Source organism: Nasonia vitripennis, chromosome 1, assembly GCF_009193385.2.
Source record: "Nasonia vitripennis strain AsymCx chromosome 1, Nvit_psr_1.1, whole genome shotgun sequence".
Lineage (NCBI taxonomy): Eukaryota > Metazoa > Arthropoda > Insecta > Hymenoptera > Pteromalidae > Nasonia > Nasonia vitripennis.
The window spans coordinates 28,908,270-28,924,837 of NC_045757.1; the positions used below are offsets into that span (position 1 = coordinate 28,908,270).

A 16,568-nucleotide genomic window follows, 5' to 3' on the forward strand; every position below is an offset into this window, starting at 1 on the left:
TAAACTTCGATGCCCCGAATTCAAGCAGATATCAACTCCCATATTTTCACGAGCCCAGTCCGATAAGTGCTTTTTTTCATTAAAAACACGCCAAAGTATGAAAAAAAAGGTAAATCCACGGCGGAGGAGCTCGCCGTATCGAATATTCAGATTTCTTTGTGAGGGACGAGACTTACGTGGCCGGAGGGGGCGACTCGATAAAAGAGCCGCTGAATGCGCGGCGACGTCGTGTGTACGCGAGACGGGGGCTATAGACGGCAAAAACGATGCAAATCGCCTCCTTGATGCGACCTCGTACAAAATGTATTGGACGTTAGGGAGAGGAAAGTTTTCTATGGCCTCGTCGTCTGGCTTGGTGGCTGACCATTTGGCAAGAGATTATGCGAACTGCGAATCTGTGCGTTTCAAGAGTATACAGATTCTTTTTTCAAGCTTCGAATAATAATTGAGCTATGCGAAACGTCAACGAAATTTGCACACAATATAATACCCGTAACTCTATAATTGCTTCGTTAAATTGTATACATTAAATAATCGTTGAGAGCAGCCGGGGGCGTCGGAAATTATGCGATTTAATTAACTCCCCGCCAGAATCTTTAAAAACGTAAATAATTAGCCTCCCGCTAATTAATAGCGAGATGCTAATGGGCAACAGCTTACCTTCATGTTTATAGCGAAGCCGAAGGGATTCTTCAGTACCGTAGGCGAACTTTGCAGCTTCTGCCGTCTGCTCAGCAGGAGAATTATGATAAAAACAAGCAGCAGAAGCAGAGTTATCGCTGTCAGTACTCCAATTAGCACCTCCACGTATTCCTGGCCTTCTTCCCTCGCTGTGACTGTACGACAAAACGCAGACGACATGTATACGTTATACAATCGAAGAGAGAAAGATTATCTTTCATAATCATCGTCACCACTATACTCGCGTCCCACGAGTGAACAATAAAACACTCGGGTAAACAAAGACGGACAAATCGCCGAGGGCGGCTAGAAAAATTGTCGAGGGAGAGAGCGTCGCACGTACACATAGTCCGCGGTTGATTAAGCGCGCGCAAAACTTGATTCACGCGCTAGGAGCTTTAAAGCTCGGCGTCATAGTCGTACATTTTTAAAATTCACTATCGGTGCAGAGAGAGAGAGAGAGAGAGAGAGGGAGGGAGAAATAAAGGGGCATCGCGATAGCTCTATTTTTCCGGCTTCAAGTGCCGCGACAGAGCCTATTCGGGGATTTTTCGCTGGGCGGGAGGAGATACCGCCGCGTAGTATGAATATTTCGCGGAATAGCGGGGACGGCTAATTAGACCGTGTCGTTTTATCGCTGTTCGTGACTGTTTTCTCTTTCGCGGAGTGTGTGACATATTTTTGTTTTGCGAGTGCTCTGGAGCTTGATGCGATTTCCCGGCTGAATTTTACAAGCGCGCGAGTAGAGATTCGAATTGCGTTTTTCAAAAAATTAAACCCGACCGCGACTACGCTGTTGCAGTTCGCTGCTTAATTGCGTTACGTGATAATCAGAGCGGACTATATTTTTCGAAACTTCGAAGCTGAGGAAACAGCCCAGCGCAGCGAATCCCCAAACGAGAGCGTTTGTCTTACAACCGACTAATTAATTACAGCTCCTACAAGCCTGCCAAAAGCGCATCAGTGTCAACCCTTCCGACTCTCATAATTAGACAGCTGATGCTTTCTCCCTCTCGGCCCACGGAAAAATCCCTCTTGTTTCCTCTTGCCGCCCAGCTCGCTCGGTATATAACCCAGTTCCCCGCTTTAAACTTTCCTCCGCGCGGCGCAGCACTTAATCCGGCTAATTGTTTACGCCGACATCCGCGCGCGACAATCATAAAGCTCTCCTGTCCCACTTTCCGCTGAAAACTTGAAGTTGCGGTGCGGGACGATCGACAAGAAAAGAAGCGACGTTGGACGGCATTATGCGACAGACGGCGCTCGGAAGCTTTCTGCTATTATTCGTCACGATTTCTCGGCTGTTTGCTCGCACTTTGCGCCGAGTTTGATTGCAAGCACACTGCACGTTGACGCGTAGATAGATATATGTATGTATACGTACTCGTTTGTAAGTTGAGATCCGCATCGTGGTTGACCGGACCGGTTGCGACGAGGACGTTATCAGTCTCGACGCCGCTGCCGTCCTCGTTACTGATTTCGGACGCCGTCTCTTCCGTCGCGTTTGCGTACGGATTCCCTGTGAATCAGATAATTGTTGATTTAGGAAATTTCCAAGTTTCCACGTCCTCGGCAGGAGCTTGAGCTTGCGGACGAGAGATATGGAAGGTAGTGCAGCTCTTCGTCTTTTAGGACGCGCGTGTGTGTGTGAGGTATGGTATTTTTTTCTGATTTTTATGCTCCGAATTTTCTACACAATTAATTGGCCTTTTCCTCGACATCTCCTTATCCCTGCCATTATACCTCGCACGAAATAATGCCACATTTCAGCGCATCGCACTCATCATGCGCACGGCCGTGAAAAGGAAATCCGTCATTTCACATACATGTAGGTCCGTATGCAGGTACTTATAAATATACTCACAGGAATCGAAGGTAACCTCGGAGATGATGATCCAGCGGGCGGCGAAGTAGAGCCGGAACCTGAGCACTTTACCCTGTCGGCCGTGCAGCGCGATGGAGACGTTGCGCGCGTTCTCCAGGTTCGTGTCCGGTATGTAGGTGTAGGAGAGGGGCTCCTCCGCCTCATCGATCTTACCGCTGCTACTGAACCACACTTCCGCCTTGGCGAATACCTGTTGGAAGGAAAATTGCTTTTCCTCTCTGCATTCCGTGAAAGCTCCTTTTTGATCGTAAATAAATTCGCGCTCGATTTCCGAAAGCTCCGTATAGCGTCAACGATAATTAATTTCGAGCGGTATGAAACCGACGAGCAAAATATTCAAACGGGCGAGGGCAGGATCTATTAAATACCGGACGAAAATCGAGGAAAAGCTTTCAGCAACTATTCAACGTCCATAATTCCGTTCTCGCCGATTCGCCTCGTTAATCTGGGCCATCGTGTCGGGATATACTCTACACGTAGACCGCAGCGATTTAAAATAAATATTGACAAACTGATATACACAAACCAAGCGAGCGAGCGCAGGGCTTAATCCATATTTAATATTTGATAATCCGTTCCGAAAGTTCGAAAGCTTTTCGAATTTAATACATTTATAATATGCGCCGCTGCATTTGGCTCGTTGGATTCGCAATTGATTATTTGAAACCGTCGGCGGCATTTCTATGCGTGAAATATGGCGATGCCAGGGAATACATGTAAAATTTATATATTGATCTGGCGGCGTATACGCGGACCCGCCAACCACTGGAAATTCGTCGAGAGTGACAATGACACATTTTGTATATTTAACGATGTGTCGATGTAATCATTGTTTGAACTGGGTCATGTTTTATCAATTCTATTATTCGACGAGCACTCGCCGACTTGTCGATTCTCGTTAAACGAACAAGACGAATATTTGTCGACGTTGCTGTTATTTCAGCTCGAAGGGGTATAATGTTTGAAAATTGAAAACGACGCCCTTTTTCTCCGTGTGTATATATCGTAGAGGAAAGTCGTCTGCGATGAAACTTTACCTGAACATCCCGCGTGAAATAGTTGTTAGTGTAGATGTGCACGGCATCGAAAATTCTTATGCCATCGAAGTGGAACGTCAGCTCGACGTATTTGTCTGAAAAGCTGTCGCGCATCCAGGCCACCCATCCGGTACCTGCGAGCAACGTGAATCTTAAATAACCAAAGCTCCTTTCGTCCCAATAAAAAATTCTCGTTAATAAACAAAACGCTTCATCGCAGCTAATCGTCAATTTTTCAAGCCACTCGATAATACATAAATTAATAAACAGCCGCTACACACACGTGGAATCGAATTTCATTCCACAGTCATAACTCCGAATGCGGATCGCGCGTGATCGATATAGTACGACACACGGGCTGTTGCTCGATGAAAATAAGATGAACTTATAAGACGTGGACAGCGTAATAAAACTCACCTTTTCCGTCGGCGATGTCCTGCTTGTAATTGTCGGCGCCGGTCTCGCCATCGATCAGCCGGCCAAGGCCAGCCGACAGGACACCGTACTCGCGTACACCGTCGTACGACGTGTCGTTCAGCTCCGCGACCGGCGACTCGGGAATCGTGTAGCTCACCACACCACCTGCGACAGAGACACACGACGTCCTTTGAAGCTTATATTTGTGTCCTGAATTGTTCGGCTTTGATCCGATCGACGCTGTGATGAAAGATGATGGTTCATGTCGTTCGGGTCAGGGGATCGAAGGGTTAAACATTTAGAGGATCGGGCTGTTGGAAATGTCGCGTAATTGTGTCATTCGAGAGAATGAGAATTCTACTAATTCGATTCTGCTAATCCAGACAACCCATTAACATCGGTACACTTACTTTTCCTGGAAGCTTTTTCGCGCTTAATAATTCGACCTATTAAAATTCTCGCCTCTCTGTACTTTTCCGCGAAGCTTTCGCGTTTATTCTTTCACGCTAATTTATTAAATCGCAATTATACACACACGTCGATGCACTTGATTCCGCGTTGTTACGCGAGCTGCGCTCCCAATATCGTATAGTTTATTGCTGCAACGATAACAATGTACAAGCGTCTCTCGTTATTTATTTAACAACCACTTTTATGGATGGGCGAAAGAGCTGCAGTGCATAATGTTGCTCGATAGGGATCTATTTTCTAGCTGTGCCCCCGATTATTAACGCGTTTTGCAATAACCGTAAAGACCGCGGCTCGGCATGTGTGTGTGTGTGCGTGTGTGTGCGGATACGTTTAAATATCTCGTGTGCGGGGGAAATTAATTACGGTTCGATAATCGATATTTGATTGGGAAGATATTGACCGCAAATTTACATCGATGGTCGTGCCTGCGCGCCGCGGATGCGGCTGTAACTTTTCGAATATATATCCGGAGTGTAATGCGTTATAGTCCGCCCTACTGTGTAACAGTGCACTATATCAAGTTCTGCATAGTTATATACGTATAACTGTGTACTATTTCGAACGTATACGACGCAGTTTCGGCGGGACATTCAAACTCGAAAAAGTGTCACATTTGAATTTCGGTTCGGCGAGAACTCTTCGAAAGCTCGCAAGCTCCCAGTCTCGCGACGACTAGCGACAACTCTAATATAACGACAAGCCGGTGTCGGCAAACACTTTAGAATCCTCGTCGCGATACCCGTCTCAAGCACGCCGGCTCGACCTTTCCTCTACAAAGCTTGCGCGTTCGAGCCGCTACTCGCATTTCCGGAAAGTACGTTTAAGCGTCCGAGCTTATCTTGTCAGCCACGCGCGCGCGCTCGAGGAGAGGGGTGGGACGAAGATTAAGAAAAAGAAAAGTCGTCGTCGCTGGGACCGAGAGAAAGGAATTATATATACGAAGCTATAAGGAGCAGGAAAGGGAGAAGGAGAGAGAGAGAAAGAGAGAGAGAGAGAGAGAGAGAGAGAGAGAGGGAGTAGGACGAAGACATTATTACAACGGGCCGTCGTCGTTTTATTAGAACGACGACGACGTTCTCCTAAGCGAAGAGAATCAAAAAGAATAACAAACCACTCGCGCTTCCTTATTCAAGCCGAGCTACGTGACTCTCCCGGGGCGACTCTCCAGCAGACAATGTGCTGCGGTGAGGTTTTCTCTCTTTCTCTCGGTTATTAAAAAACGAGTTCAATTGTGTGACTACGTCGTATATTGATTTTCGTTTCCGTGACCTTTTCATTGCCTCGACAGGGGGATAATAACGCCGAGAGCTTTTTAGCCGCTCTATGGCTATGTGTCTACGTATATGCGTTAGTCGCGGGATATTCTTGTTTTTTTTTCGTTTATCAGCCTTTATTATACCCATGGCGCAGGAGGCGGCGGCGCTGTTTCATTTAGCCCGCGCGCGTGGTTGGGAATAAAACGGAGGAGCTTTTGCCGCGCTCGCGCGCGATAAATCGCGCGACAATGCGTTGCTGCTGCTGCTTCTTCTGCGGTGTGTGTATTGCAACGATAAAGTTCAATTTCTCGTTTATTCGCCCAACGGCGTATAATTAAAGTGGATGCGCGCGGGAGGTATAATTTGAATGGATTTCGACGGGGTAATTAGCGGGAGTGAAGTAATTTAGATTTTTTTTCGTTTTCTTTTTTTTTTTGGAGGGGAGGAAGTGGACTTTGGTTGAAGGCAGTTATTGGAGTTTTAAACGGGTGTGGTTTAATTGTTGACAGATATGCATCCCTGTAGCACTAAAAAGTTCCAACAAAAGCCATCAGGAATTACAAATCGAAGAATGTTTTCCCGCGCAAGCGCATCAGGCGGGAATTTTAAACCGAGACTGAATGTAAATGTTGCCTGAAATATTTCAAACGCGAAAGGACAATCCAGCCGGGATTTTCGGTTACACGACATTGTTTTCGGGCAACGCGTCTTTTCGGCCAACGCACGCACACGCCTCTCTGCAAAATGGATAATCAGCCGAGCGAATACAAGTGACGAGGTTTAACCGACAATTGTACTCGCGCGCGCTTTCTCTCTCTTTCTCTTTCTCTTGCAGCGGCAAATTAATTTTCGCCCTCCACTTGTCAAGAGTATATTGTTCCCGCGGAACAAAATGAAACTCCAGGACGACGAAGCGGCTGAAATGATCTTCAGCTACGGCCTCGAGGGCATTGTTTCAACGGAAAGAGAGAGAGAGAGAAAGAGAGAGAGAGAGAGAGAGAGAGAGAGAGAGAGAGAGAGAGAGAGAGAGAGAGAGAGAGATAGGAGAAATGAAAAGCGAATCGATCTTCGAGCGCGCAAAGTTTACGCAGCTTTCCGTTAATAATCCGCGGAGATTTAAAAATTGACCCTCGTGTTTTTTTAGGTTTACAGCGGCTCGTGCGAAGGACGAAGAAAGCGCAATGCTGGCAATACAGTTTCGAAGTTTGTATAGGAGTAATCAATTTTAGTGACATACGGTATGGAAGCATAGAGGTCTTACGAATTCCGATCGACGCAACGAAGTAAGTTTGTGTGCGAGGAAGTAGATAAAGCCAGGGCTGGTAAGACGCGGGAATGTACGCGGCGCGGAAACGGGCTTGACCTCGTTCATAAAGTTCAATCTTGTATTTCTTGACTTTATTGAGGCACAAAAGAACACTCTTCAGTTTTCATTTTATTTTACGCCATTGTTCTCGCCAGATTACCTCTCGTACATTCTTTTTCACTGAGTACTCGCGCTGCTCGAGTTTTTCACGGTTACGAAATTGCTGAATTAATAGACAAATTTCAAGCTCGTTTTCACATACTTCGCATTTTCCCGCAAAAGCTTTGAAGCTTCTCGATACGCAAACGGATAAAAGTGAATCCCATCGAGAGTAGCGAGTAAGTCGAATAATACCCGCTATTCTGGTGCATAAGCCCGAGCAAAGAGTCGTCAGCAGTTCCAGGAAGTGGAAATATTTACAAGTTCGTGAGTCTTAAGAAAAATGTCACGTTTGAGAAGAATGAGAGCCGGGGGCGTAAAATGAGAAGTTAAAGCTGGACAAAGAGAGGTAGCACCGGATTTTTTGCTCTCGGTGTGTATAAATGAAAACTATTTTCATTTTACAACCACCGGAATGACGAGCTTTTCTGTGCACATTCTTACGCAGTCTCTTCTACTCTCTTATATTTGTTTATCAAATTCTTCTTAAGTTTTGCGGGAAGCTCTCTTTCCAACAAAATTTAAAAATTGAAAACGAGAATCGTCTTGTACTGCACAATCCACGGAAGGGGGCTTGTATCGAGCCTCGAAGTAGGTGCACTCGATATTTTACGCCGCGGCGTAATGCGTCACGCGACGGCCGTTTAGGTCAATGTAACCCCGGAGGCCCGGGTTCCCTCTCTCCCTCTCTGTCGTATGAATTAATCCGTGGGCTACTTGGCCGCTTGGCCGTGACGCGCTTTGCGCGACGAGTACAGCTTCGTGTTCGCTGATCTCGGGAGAGTGAGGAACTACGTTGGGATGGATGCTGGTTATGAGATACTGGGCCCAGGGGATGGGGATCGCTGTTGTTGGGGGCCTTATTAGGGCGAATTTTCGAAGTAGTATTGGCATAATTTGGCATTTCAATTTTTATTCACCAACAAAAACGTTCGTAAAGGGAAAATGTAAATATTATGCGAAAAGTATTTTATTTTTGCCATTTTTAAATTAAGTAAATAATATTTTACACGTGGAGCTTAATTACAACGTTTTCATTCTGCAGGCTTATTCACGAGTTAATTAAATTAAAGATATAAATTAAATTATAAGCCGCTGCGCAGTGCAATTGATATTTTAAACGCGAAATTTTAAATTCATAAATATTCGGAGGTGAAACTTGAACGAAGATAAATACAAAAAGTTGGAGAGCACAAAGGGCGGCGTGAATTTAATAAAGTCAAAATTCATTATTCCGGATGACAGGGCTAGGCTGGATTATTAATCTTTTCTTTGGGGAGGGAAAAAAACTCGCCGCTCAAGTTTTCGTTTATCTCTTTAACGCGAAAAGTCGAGATTTCAACTCTCGAACTGTGCCTGGTGTTATACTACAGCTTGTAACAAAGCTCGAAAGTCAAGGATAACTTTTCCCGAAGAAGATTTTCCCTCCTCCGAGTGAAAAGCTGATTAAAAAAAGAACGCTCGCGCAAGAGAGAGAGAGAGAGAGAGAGAGAGAGAGAGAGAGAGAGAGAGAGGGACGAGAAAATATTCCAATAAGTCGAGAGCAGAATCTATAAGAATCCGATGAAAAGCTCCTTTCGAATATTCCCGCGAACTCGATTCGAGAATCCAAAGGTCACCTAGAGCAGCTCACGACATAAAAATCCAACAATTACTCACACGCAGGCTGCGAGCGTTCATTATTTCGCGAGGCGCAGTAGAGGTCGTCCGAAAAATCGCGGAGCTAAAAATACAATCTTCGAAGCTCTAACGAGAAAAGCTACGGCAAACAAGCAAAAAAAGCTCGGCAGAGATAAAACGCACGTCGACGTCCAGAACAAACACGTCGGCGTGCGGCGGCAGCAAAAAGCTCTCGGAGATCTGAGATAGCAAGTGAGTGTGCTTTCGGGAGGGGGCGGGGGCGGAGGAAAAGCGCCAATTAATAAGGGCGCGGTAAGCGTGCGTGTAACGCGTCGATTGTGTCGGCGAGTAATCGTCGCGTTCTATTTTCACGCGTTGCCGTTTTTTTTCTCTCTTGCGAGCGCGCAGCTGCGCTTTGTTTACCAGCCGAGAGAGAGCTTTTTGTTGCATTTTTAACTGCGGTGAGCGTCGTGCTCGACTTTTGTCTTTTGGATTGCGGTTGTTACTTTAATTAGCGAGTGCCGCCAAGTGTTTTTTGTTGGCTCTGAGCTATTATTTGAGGATCATCGTTTAAGCGGTCGGAGATGTGCGAGGCTTTTGCGGAGTGGGAATTGTTATGATTAGCAAACACTTCTAGTTGGTATTCAAGAGTTTTTAGAAAAATTTAGAGGAGCTTTTACGAGCTTGTTTAGTGCAAAAAAGAAAAAGCAAATTCATAACCACGTTACTATCCGACGAATCAAACAACGCAGCTCATCAACGAACGCAATTACGTAGTCGGTAAAGCAGTTTCGGAGTTGCTCCTTACGCACTCCTAACGAAATAGCGTTCGCCGACCCAATCATCGCAGGAATCCCACGTTAATACAGCCAAAAAATACCCACACAGCAGGCTCAGAGCCAATAAATAAGTTCCTCCTCGATTCCTTCTCTCCAAACACACACACACACACACACACACACACACACACACACACACACGCACTCACACACACACACGCGCACACTACTACTGGGACTCGCGTAAAGAGAAAGCGAGCGAGTGGCTTTAAGAGCGTGTTTCAGCCAGATGCCGTGCGCGACCTCCATAAATCTGCCATTCCCGCCCAGCGATCTCGCTCCGAATGCTTCTTATGGCGCGAAAGCTCTCGTGTCACTGAGCGCACTCCAGACCTTTGTTTCCTTCTCTCTCTCACTCTCTCTCTCTCTCTCTCTCTCTCTCCTTTGCTTTTTCGCTCGCTCGTTTTTCCTCCGAAGCATCGATCCTTCGCGTGCGGCTTCGATTGTGGCCGGCTGTATTAGGAGCAGTGGGGTAGGGAAATCATTATGCAAATGGGATGGGGTTTGATTCAGCGGGTGTTGGCTTTGACTGCGGTATGTGCCAGCGGACGAGGAGGAGGAGATGGTACTTTTCGGACTACTGCTTCTGCGGTAGTGGGTTTTAAATGCACTCGTCGGCAGCGAATGTGGGACAAGACGGCTTTTCGAGTTATGGACGGGGTGGTTCAAAGCTGCGCTGTTTTTTCGCTCTATCAAAGCGACTCTATACTAGGCATACTCGGAGATGAAATTTTAATTAAAATTACATGCGGAACCGGGTAAGTTATTCCGCGAATTTCGAAGGTAATTCGAAAACCGACGATCCGAGAGAGCTACCGCGGCGCATCTGACCATATTGGCTTATTTCTACTTGGCGCGCTTATCGATTTTTCTCGATATTACACAAAGCGCGCGGAAGGGGGAGATTCTTCTTTGAGGCGGTACATTTTTTGCGTTTCCGCTTTGTCGACGCAATATGCAGCCCGTCAGCGTGTATCTCGGGAAATAAATTCATTCATAAATTTTCCGAAATAAAGCTAGATTGCATCGAAAGCTTCTCTCTCTACCTACGCGTGATAATCCGAGCTTCGCGTTCGCTCATCGGAAATTCATGTATACCTACGCCTGCACGACTGCGGCGACGAAACTTTCGAATAAGAACGCGTCCTCTCTAAATGATTACCTCGAATCGTTGCGGAAAAATCTATCGTCCTGCTGCAGCTCGCGACAGATTAATGACGAATTAATGGCTCCGCTACCCCGTTTAACGCTTCAAGCTCGCGCACGCGCACTTGGCTGCTGAATAATTGAGGCCTCGAACGCTCTCTTCTCCCCCTCGATGTGTGTGCGCGCGCGCTCGTGGAATCGATTCCTCGCCCGAATGAATTGATTAGAGCGCGCGAGGCATTGATTGCTGGCGATAGGGCTAATTATTATGATTGATATACGCGCGGCTCCAGCGCCGTCGGGGGAGATGCTGCTTTATTTTTTTTTGTGTTCGCCAAGCATGTTCAGGAGTAATTAGCGGGATGTTTGGATGAGACGTCAAATTAGCTTTGGATGAATTTTTCGCTCGGGGCCGAATTAAAATTTCCGCGGGTAATTAGTTCTCGCTCGCTCGCTTGCGAGTTGTAATTTATACGCTATAGCTCTATTATCCGGCGTATTTTCCGTTCGGCGATATTCACCACTGCCATTCTATTATGAAGCGCCGAACGTTGTCATAATTCAACGCGTAAACATCAAGGCGAGAGAGCTCGAAGGCCGGGAGAGCGCGAAGAATAAATAATGACGTTCAAAAAATCCAATTTACCCTGCCATTTCTCTCTCTAACTTCTGCCGACACCATCCTCCCCTTTTGCCATAGCTTCTTCCTATATCTCAGCGGAAAATCCGCGCGAGCCCGATGCTATTCCGGTTATTTTAAACTGCAGCGACTCGCACGCGCGCTGACTTTATTTTTTCCGACCTCTCTCTCTCTCTCTCTGTCTCTCTCTCTCTCTCTCGCTCTTCTTTTATTTCGTCAGCTGCAGCAGCAGCAGCTCTGGGATAAAATGAGAGAAAGAGGTCGGGAGAAGGAAGGAGTAGAGTTTCGCACGCGCGCAGGTGAAAAATAAAAACCAGCCGAGCAGAAATAATCGATCGACTCTCTGTGTGTATGTGTGTGTGTATGTGTGTGTGTGTGTGTGTGTGTGTGTGTGTGTGTGTGTGTGGATGTACCTCGTTCGAGAGCATCACTTGATATTTAACGATAATCGACGTCAGAGTATAATTTTTTTTTTGCTTCGATAGGTGGCGAATCCGAAAAAGAGTTAATTATATTTGGAGGAGGTTCGAGTGAGCTAAAAATAGGGATAATGGATAATCAGAGGTTTATTCAGTAACGGTTTTTTTATCGCTGCTCTCGAATCTTGTTGTATAATTCACCGGGGATATCTTCGGTGATTAGTCGGAGCATTATTTTTATCGTCGGATACGTATCCTTCGAATAAAAGCGCTTCGATTTAAATTTTAAGAAAAAGCCTCTACATATATTCCGCAATTCAAAATTCACAACCTATTGCATTCGTCGTATTTCGCATTGACAAACGTTAACGATATTTGAGCAAGGCGTGCATTTTAAATTCAAATTTGCATAATAAACCCCCAGAGTCAGGGATTAAACGCTTAAACGAATCGTCGCACTCGATTATAGCGGACAATCACCCGATCGACCGCTCGAAATAAATCTGTCAATCCGAAGCACCGACAACACCCCCGCAGAGATAACGACATAACAAGTCTCTCGGTACTATAACGTTTAGCACTCTTCTATCCCTATCCAAATAGGCTGAATACTTTCGCTTTTCTCAGAAGCGAAATAAATACGCGTCCATTCATCGAGCTCACCGAGACGTCTCGAGAAGCGCTGCAATTAAAGCCGGACGCGCAAAGCCGGAAGAAAATCAAAGATTAGTCGAAAGGAATGAGAAATAGCCTGGTGCTGCTGCTGCTTCTTCCTTTTTAAATCTTCTTTCTCCCGCTTGCTCGAATTAAGGACATAAACATCGCGCAGCTGCTCGTTAAAGAAGTATTGACCAATTATATTTTATAATTAACGTTGATAATGCCAGGGAGAGGCTTCTGTCGCAGCGTTTAGTTGGAATATATGGGCTGCGCCAGCGCGCGCGCGCCGGAATGGATATTTCAGCGCCGGGAGAAACTTGCGCGACGGATTCCAATTAAAGTTTATCATATAATACCGCTCCGCTGAACGGTGTTATGTCTATTTTTTTCTTTTTCGTCGCTCCCCCCTGTGTATAATGGACTCTACTGTGCTCGCGAGAATTATGGAGAGCCGTTTTTTTCTTCGAGCGACTCTTTTCCTGGATTTTTAAACGCGGCTGTACTCATGTTTAATCAGTAGTGACGTACTCGCTCGGGTCAGACCGCGTGTGCTCTCTTACCGCCTGGTTTATTTTCATTCACGCGGGTAACGGACAAAAGCTCGTTCGAGCTCCTTGGAAATAAATATTACTTTTCGATAAAAAGTTGTTGAAAAATAAACGATACCAGAGAGTTCCACTTCACCGTGCGAAAACCAATCACTCAATGGGTATCAAACACGGCTCCATTTCGAAAGAACCCGTCGTTTATTCCGAAAAACAACAACAGCCACTCTCGACCGCAGCAACAAAACCCTCCGCGCGTTTCTCTCGCACGCACAAAGGGGCACATCGCGAGCTCGTTAAAAGGAGAGTATCGCGCGACTTTTCCGCGGCAGCTCGTCGAAACTGTGCCGCCTCTTTTGTTCGGAAAGTCGGTATATATGTGTATCGACGTCGCGCGCGGCGGGAAATTATTATAATGGCGCGATGCTCCCTTTAAATCGCTAGCTTTGCCGCAAAGAGAGAGAGAGAGAGAGAGAGAGAGAGAGAGAGAGAGAGAGAGAGACGGATAAAAGAGTCGTCCGATTGCTTCGATTCCGCGGAATTTACGTCTCAAGTTCGCCGCGTTTTCACGTATAACTCATCCCGGTTATAATTGCGCTGTAAAGAAGAAGTTCTCTCGAATCGATTTTTCAGTCGAGCGCTTCATCAATTGTCCTTATTTTATTGATGGAAAAACAGTTTGGATAAATAATAGCAAAGTCATGTGTTCTCTAATGCATCGAGCTTGCGCTAATGGGATTTTCCGGGGGCAGTGGAGTAGCGTCGCTTTGGAATTAGAGCGAACTTATCTCGCGAGTACACAGACGCGGGAAATCGGATTTCACTCCAGCGCGCATATAAAGTATAGGTAAGCGTTTCCCCGTTCTTTTTTCTTTTATACGTCCCTTCGACGAGGTGGCGCGCAGTTATTTTAGCGCGTTCGGGATTTTTCGAGCCGCGCTGGGAAAATCGAGCGAAGAGACGACGAATAAGGCACCTGACTTTTGGAAATGAGCTTTTTCCCGGTCGCAGGTTTTGATTGCGCGCGTTCGGAGTTCGCTTTTTGTTGCTGTTCTGGATGGAAATCGTGTTGTAGGCTTCTGTTTGTTACGTTGTTTGGATATTATCGTTGAATCATCGATTATTTTAGAACTTTTAATGAGTGAATTATTTTATAGATCGTTTAGCATTACAAATCGAATCCCTCTCATATCTTTAATATTCACGCGGATCTCATTCATCTAATTCGACACAAATCACAATATACTAAAAAAAAGAAACCACAACAAAGTTCATTCATCGCGAAAAATCTCAGCCGAAAAACCTTCCAGCGCTGTTTCTCGAACGACTCGTGCAACGCGTCAGCGAGTGCGTGACTCTGGCGAATCTCGACCCGACCGACTCTGCAGCAGCATCAGCAGACGCTCGGGAGTAAAAGAATCGCGAGTCCGTGCGAGAAATCACTCGAAACTGACGTACACGCTGTAGCCCTGGCTCATCCGATCCTCGAGGGCTTGCGCGTGACGCGTCCCGCGGGCTCTCGACGACGCCTTTGCTCGCGCGCGCGATGAAAATTTCACGACGGGAAAAACGCTTCGGGAAACGTACGAAATGACGAAGTGTGTGCAGATTGCGTGGGTGGATGGGATAGGACTGCTTGATTTTTTTTGGTGCTATGTTTAATGGGTGAGCTGGGTATGGGAAGTGGTTTTTTAAAGAGAGATGTTGCGATATGGATAGAGATTTTTGGCAGAGCATCGGGTGCATTAGGGGATAAAGCTCCGGTGATCAGCGTTAAATATGTGATCGTATTAATATTCATGCGTATATTTAACGTTTTATAATTGCAAAATTAGCCATCGGTCCGTATCAATGTTCATTGGCGTGCAGGACCGCTTAATTGCGTTAAACGAATATTTCGACAGAAAAATTATAGATCGTTCGATTTTCGAATACGTCGAATTTTCGCCTCTACATCCCAGCTGCATCCATCGTTCGCATGAATTCCCGTTAAAAGGGGCTCATTAAATCTTCAACGCAGCTGCAGCGAAATACAAAGAAACCGCGGAGCAATTCTAAAAATTAATTACACCGAGACCTGCAGGCCAGAAAAGAGAGAAAGAGAGAGAGAGAGAGAGAGAGAGAGAGAGAAAATAAACGCGATGAAAAATTCCAACTTCTCCGAAATTAATCTCGAAACTAATTACACCTTTTTCGCGAGAGTCAAGACAAACACCCCCGACATTACGGCGCCTTCTCTACCAGCCCTCTACTGCATAATATGTACGCGGAGACGCGCGTGCACACACGCATATATACAAGGAGATTTATACATATGTATATATATATACTCACTGAGATCCTGGCAGCCTTTGAGCTCGACGCGAAGGCAGACGGTGCGCTTGTGTACCGAGTGCGGCAGTAGGCGTAGCTGCGTCGCGAAGATTGCCGGGATCAGCTCGCGCGACACCACCGTCGACGTATCGACGTTGCCCGCCAGGACCTGCAAAGACAAGACGAGGAGTTTAGAGACAATGTCTTGGCTTTGTACAGGGGCGTCTCTTCTGGACAGTTTAGTGGTTGCCTTGAGGGCGATTCTCGTCTTATCCGGCCTTTTTCTACTGATTTCATTGTTTTTCTGATCATATTACTCGCTTTTGTACAAAGCAAAACGAAAAAGACGCATGTGCGCTTCCGCGTTAGTTATGGCAATTTCAGAAACTTGCAGCTTTTCTCCCCGCCGGTCATTAAACCCTCGGCGTGTTCTTCGCGCCTCGAGAGAAAACGAGCTTCTGCTGCTGCTTCCAAGTGTCGTCGTGCAGCCTGCGCGCGACGCTCGAGAGAAGCGCGAGGGACTCGATGATTCTCGAAAGAGAGAAAGAGGCTTGTGCAAATTTGCGCAACTTTGCTCTCTTGCTGGAATTCAGGGCTTTTTTCTTGAGCGCGCGTGCGAGTTTTAGACGCTTTCTTCGTCAAAGGGCAGAAAGATAGAGACGCTTTTTTCTTCGCGCTGTCTGGCACGCGGGATTAAGTTTTTTTTTTCAGATTGCGCGTGTGTCTGCGCGCTTTGAAGAACGATCGGTGAGTTAAATAGTGGGCTTACGAGTCGGACAAGTTGAAAAGAAAAAATATAATTGCAAAGATACCGAAAAATCGAGCGAGCCATAAAAAACGCGAAGCCAGCACCTCAATCAAATGATTGAAATCCGTCAAAGCCGAAAAATCCGAAGCCTGCAGAGCAACTCGCGCGCACAAATCCCCGCGTCGTTTCGCAAGCCTGTAGCCTCATCCCTCTGGTCTGGTTCGCTCCCCCGTGACGTGACTATTTCTTCACCGGAGAAAGAGACAAAGCTGAACCTGTAGACTCTACACGCTGCACACGGGCCGGGAACGAAATCGTCGGCGTAAATGTCGCTCGTTACACGCGCCAGTGAGTGAGAGAGAGAGAGAGAGAGAGAGAGAGAGAGAGAGAGAGAGAGAGAGAGAGAGAGAGAGAGAGAGAGAGAGA

The 16,568-nt window shown here is 46.3% G+C and overlaps 1 protein-coding gene across 1 annotated transcript in view; it reads right to left on the reverse strand.

Annotated features, from left to right (window-relative positions):
- LOC100119970 (discoidin domain-containing receptor 2) overlaps positions 1–16,568 on the reverse strand; it is an 87,742-nt gene that overhangs the window by 5,641 nt on the left and 65,533 nt on the right. The window contains exons 5-10 of the mRNA XM_008214130.4: positions 15,416–15,563; positions 4,021–4,185; positions 3,604–3,737; positions 2,546–2,756; positions 2,066–2,200; positions 661–836 (exon numbers count right to left, since the gene is read on the reverse strand). Of these exons, the coding sequence (XP_008212352.1) occupies positions 661–836; positions 2,066–2,200; positions 2,546–2,756; positions 3,604–3,737; positions 4,021–4,185; positions 15,416–15,563 (969 nt within the window). The remainder of the gene's footprint in view (positions 1–660; positions 837–2,065; positions 2,201–2,545; positions 2,757–3,603; positions 3,738–4,020; positions 4,186–15,415; positions 15,564–16,568) is intronic.